Source organism: Solanum pennellii, chromosome 8 (assembly GCF_001406875.1).
Source record: "Solanum pennellii chromosome 8, SPENNV200".
Taxonomy (NCBI): domain Eukaryota; kingdom Viridiplantae; phylum Streptophyta; class Magnoliopsida; order Solanales; family Solanaceae; genus Solanum; species Solanum pennellii.
In genome coordinates, this window is record NC_028644.1 from 23,446,810 (window position 1) to 23,451,690 (window position 4,881).

The 4,881-nt window shown below is 41.0% G+C and overlaps 1 protein-coding gene across 2 annotated transcripts in view; it reads left to right on the forward strand.

Moving 5' to 3' along the window:
• The window catches only part of LOC107028501 (CHD3-type chromatin-remodeling factor PICKLE-like), a 56,780-nt gene that overhangs the window by 26,093 nt on the left and 25,806 nt on the right, over nt 1-4,881 (forward strand). For both annotated transcript variants that reach the window (XM_015229584.2, XM_027919360.1), the window contains 2 exons: nt 4,287-4,353; nt 4,521-4,643. In XM_015229584.2, coding sequence (XP_015085070.1) covers nt 4,287-4,353; nt 4,521-4,643 — 190 coding nt within the window. The remainder of the gene's footprint in view (nt 1-4,286; nt 4,354-4,520; nt 4,644-4,881) is intronic.

Below are 4,881 nucleotides of genomic sequence, written 5' to 3' on the forward strand. Positions count from 1 at the left end.
GGGGGGGGGGGGGGGAGAAGGCAGCGAAGAAGAGGTAGAAGACCAAGGCACAATGAAGCAAATAACTCTCCTGGGGGATCCTACTCCAATTTGTTCTGATGCCTCTGGGTGTAGCAAATCAGCAGGGGAAAAAGCGAACTTGTGGGTTCAAAAAAATATCCTCAGGTTAAGTCAAGAATTTGGGATTGCTTCCGATGGGTGTATAGAAAGAGGCCACAACATTGTTCCTCAAAATTGATCAAAGGAGAGAGAAGGAAGCTCCAACAATTGAACTCTCAACAAAAAATCACAACAAGCAGATGGTCCCAAAAGAGCTCAAAAACCTTTTCTTTGATATAAAATTTAAGGATGCGGAATCAAGGAGCGACTCACGACGCAGAGGGAGGAAACAAGCCATTCAGTTGTTATAAAGCTGAAAATTCTAGCATGGAATGTTAGGGGGTTAAATAGGGAGGAGAAAAGAAATCTAGTTAGGAGCAGAATCCAACAGGAGGGAGCAGACATTATAGTCTTGGTTGAGACGATACTAAAAGGGACAGTGGGAAGCTATATTCAACAATTGGGTGGGAATAGATGGATGGGGGGGAGTATGGATGGAAGCTCTCGGGACCAAGGGAGGAATCATTATCACGTGGGAAGGGTTTGGAGGGGGGAGGAAGTAGAGAGTGGCAGCCAGATGATTACTTGCAAACTGTGTGGGATTAATCAAGACTTAGACTGGTTTGCCGTTTGTCACAGGTGTCTACGCATATTGTGATAGGATTGAAACAAGAGATTTATGGGAAGAACTAGGAGCAATGAGGAGTTTGTGTGAAGGGCCGTGGGTGGTTTGTGGAGATTTCAACACAATAAGAGATTTCCTACTGAGAAAACTAATTGTGTTAACCTATCTGGAGCAATGTCTGATTTTACCAGCTGTATTAATGAGCTGGAACTCATAGACCCTCCTCTTTTCGGGGGATCCTATACTTGGAGAGGAGGGGAAAATTACAGGAATGCTTCTAGAACAGACAGGTTTTTGCATTCTTTTCCTTGGGATGAAATGTTCACTCAAATTAGGCAAAGTTCTCTTCCTAGCCTGGGGTCCGACCACAACCCCATTCTTTTGACTTGTGGAGATGGTAATTTCAAGAAGTCTTACTTTATATTCGAAAAGTGGTGGCTTAATGTGGAAGCTTTCAAAGAAAAAGTTCAAGAATGGTGGCATTCCTTTATCATATCTGGTACCCCTGACTATATTCTAGCAACAAAATTAAGCATGTTAAAGGCGAAACTCAAAGAATGGAGCAAAGAGCACAAGGTGAACTGGAAGGCAAGAAAAAACCACATCCTAGATCAAATAGGGAGCTTGGAGACCTTGCAAGAAAGCAGACCTTTAAATGATGATGAACAGTTGATAAAGGCTCATTTAGCCATGGAATATGACGAAGTAGCCAGGAATGAAGAAATATTTTGGAGGCAGAGATCCAGAGTCCAATGGATCAAATGTGGTGATAAAACACTAAGTTTTTTCACAGAATGGCCACTGCACATAAAAGATTCAACACTACAGATTCCTTGTTGATCAATGGAGAACTATCTAGTGATCCTGTGGCTATCAAGGGCTCCATTGTGGATTTCTATCAAGATCTCTACAAAGAATCAGAAAATTGGAGACCTTTTTTGAATCTTTATGAAGTACAAAGCATTTCAGCAGAAGAAAGAAACAATCTTGAGAGAGTTTTTGAGGAAGAAGAGGTACTGGCAGGGATAAAGATGTGTGCTGCAGAAAAAGCACCTGGACCAGATGGCTATATCATGGCCTTCTTTCAAGCTTTTTGGGAAACAATAAAGGAAGAACTATGCAGACGTTCCACAGATTTCACTCTCACTACAAGTTTGAGAAGAGCTTCAATGCCACCTTTGTAGCATTGATTCCTAAAAAGGTTGGAGCGAATGGTCTAAGAGATTTCAGACCCATTAGTTTAATCTCCGGGGTCTACAAAATCATAGCAAAGGTGTTGGCTGAGAGACTAAAGAAGGCAATAAGCAGAGTTGTAAACAACCACCAGATGGCTTTCATTAAAGGGAGAGAAATAATGGAGGCTGCTCTTATTGCTAGTGAATGCATTGACAGCAGGATTAGAGGAGATGTGCCTGGAGTTATGTGCAAGTTAGATATTGCAAAGGCCTTTGATCACCTGAACTGGAGTTTATTGTTGAACATTCTCAGGCAAATGGGATTCGGAAGAAGGTGGATTAAGTGGATAGAATTCTGTATCAAAACTACCAGGTTCTCCATTCTAATAAATGGAGATCCTGCAGGTTTTTTTCCAGCTGAAAGGGGTCTGAGACAAGGGGACCCCTTGTCACCTTTCTTGTTTATCATAGCTACGGAAGGGCTAGGCAGTCTGATGAGAAGGGCTGCAACGAACAACTGGATAAAAGGCTTTAGCATTAAGAACAGGAACAATGAAATCATGGAGGTGACTCACTTATTATATGCTGATGACACTGATTTTCTGCGAAGCTGAACAAGAACAAATATGCTACCTAAGGGTGATACTGGTGATCTTTGAAGCTTGCTCTGGGTTGAAGATTTACTGGAGGAAAAACAATATTTTTCCAGTGAAAGAGGTGCAACAAATTCAATCTCTGGCAGGTATTTTGAGGTGCAGGATAGAGGAGTTGCCCACAATTTATTTGGGTATGCCATTGGGTGCTAATCATAAAGCTTTAAATATATGGGATGGAATAATAGAGAAAACCGAAAAAAGACTAGCTCTTTGGAAATCACAATACCTTTCCTTGGGAGGTAGAGTTGTTTTGATCAATGCAGTCCTTGATTCTCTGCGAACATATGTAATGTCTTTATTCCCCATCCCTGCTGAGGTGCTGAAAATCTTAGACAAGTTGAGAAGAGATTTCTTATGTCAAGGAAGCAAGATTGAGAAAAGTTTCAAACTGGTAAAATGGAGCGCAGTTCAGCAAAGCAAGAGTTTTGGAGGTCTGGGAGTGAGGAACTTAAAGCTTCATAATAAGAGTTTACTTACCAAATGGCCATTGAGATTACTCAAGAAAATCAGTCCTTGTGGAAGGAGATTATCCTTCATGAGTATGGTCCGGACGGGAAATGGTGCACTAATAAAGTGACTTAATACATATTGGGTTGGGGTTTGGAAATCTATCAGGAATCTATGGACGACTCTCAAGCTAAACACCAAAGTTAGAGTTGGTAGGGGAGACAAGTACTTTTTTGGAAAGAGGACTGGAGTGATCATGGCACACTTCAATCCATTTTTCCTAGACTATTCTCAATAAGCTTGAATATTGGATGCAGTATACAAGAAATGTGTTCCCTCAAGGGTGGAACCTCACTTTCAGAAGCCCCTAAATGATTGGGAAATACCATGGTAGTAGATTTTCTAAAACTAATAGGAAACTTCCCGGGCATTAATACAGATTCAGACAAACTCATTTGGAGGCACCACAATGATGGAATACTCACTGTTAACAGAGTATACAAAAGGGAACTGAGTGTTGCTGGAGGCAGGTCAACTGGACCTTGGAATACTATATGGAAAAGTGTGGCTCCTAATAAAGTCAAATGCTTCACTTGGCTAGTAGCTAGGAAAGCATGCTTGACACATGAGGCACTGCAAAAAAGGGAGTTCATCATAGCATCTAGATGCCTCCTCTGCAAGGAGGCACTAGAAACCAACAAATACCTTTTCATGCATTGCAAAGTAACGACACAAATTTGGGCTATGTTCATTGCCATAGCTGGAATCAATTGGATCATGCCTGAACATACTGCAGACTTGCTTAGCTGTTGGATCAGAAGAGGAGGAAGCAAAAGCCAAAAAATATTGTGGAGGACAGTCCCAGCCTGCATCTGGTGGACCATTTGGAAGGAGAGGAACCAGAGGATATTTGAAGGAAAAGAATCCTCTATTTTGAAGATTAAGTGGAAAGTAATTACCTCACTAGGTTTTTGGTGTAAAGAACAGAGTATAGAAGAGGAAATCCAATTATTGAATTTTATAGGCTTATTGTAAGTATCTCTCTTTTCTTTTTTGTAAACTATTTGGAGGTGGCCAGCATAGCCTTAATGCTGAAGGAATACAATTTACCAATTTTTTTAAAAAGGATCTGCACGAAGCTAAAACAGTATGAACAATTGTTTCTAGTCCATTTCAGGAATTCTCCCTGAAACAGAAGAGTTCGTGGAGGAACACATTCCTGCCACTTTAATTTCCTGATGCCTCTGATTACTAGCTGATCTCTTACTTGGATGTTAATTGCAGTGATTGGAATCCCCATGCTGACCTACAAGCAATGGCCAGAGCTCATCGGCTTGGACAAACAAATAAGGTTATGTCTTGCTCCCCGAAATCCCACCTCACACCCAAATGATTAATAAGCCCTTTAGCCCTCATTTCCATGCCAAAATGGAGATGGTCTGAATTTGCTTATTGAATATTTGCTTATTGAATTCTTGGCCTATAGATGAATTGATAGCTGATACTTGTCTGTTGCAGGTGATGATCTTCCGACTCATAACAAGAGGAACAATTGAAGAAAGAATGATGCAGATGACTAAGAAGAAAATGATTTTGGAACATCTCGTTGTTGGACGGCTTAAAGCTCAAAACATCAATCAGGTAAAGCTTGAATTAATGTACATCAAGACTACACAAATATGCATTGGTATATAAGGTTGATAGTCTTAGATACCTTAGAATAAGATCCTACGCTCCCTCTCAGTGAAGCTGTGATTTTCAGTGCCTGCTACTATTGCAGTCTGATGTTCACCAGTCACAATGTGCTGAGGGAAGTTGTATATCATTGTAGCTCAAAAAGCTCTAGTGTTTTGCAAAAGCCTGTTTGGGGGGGGGGGGG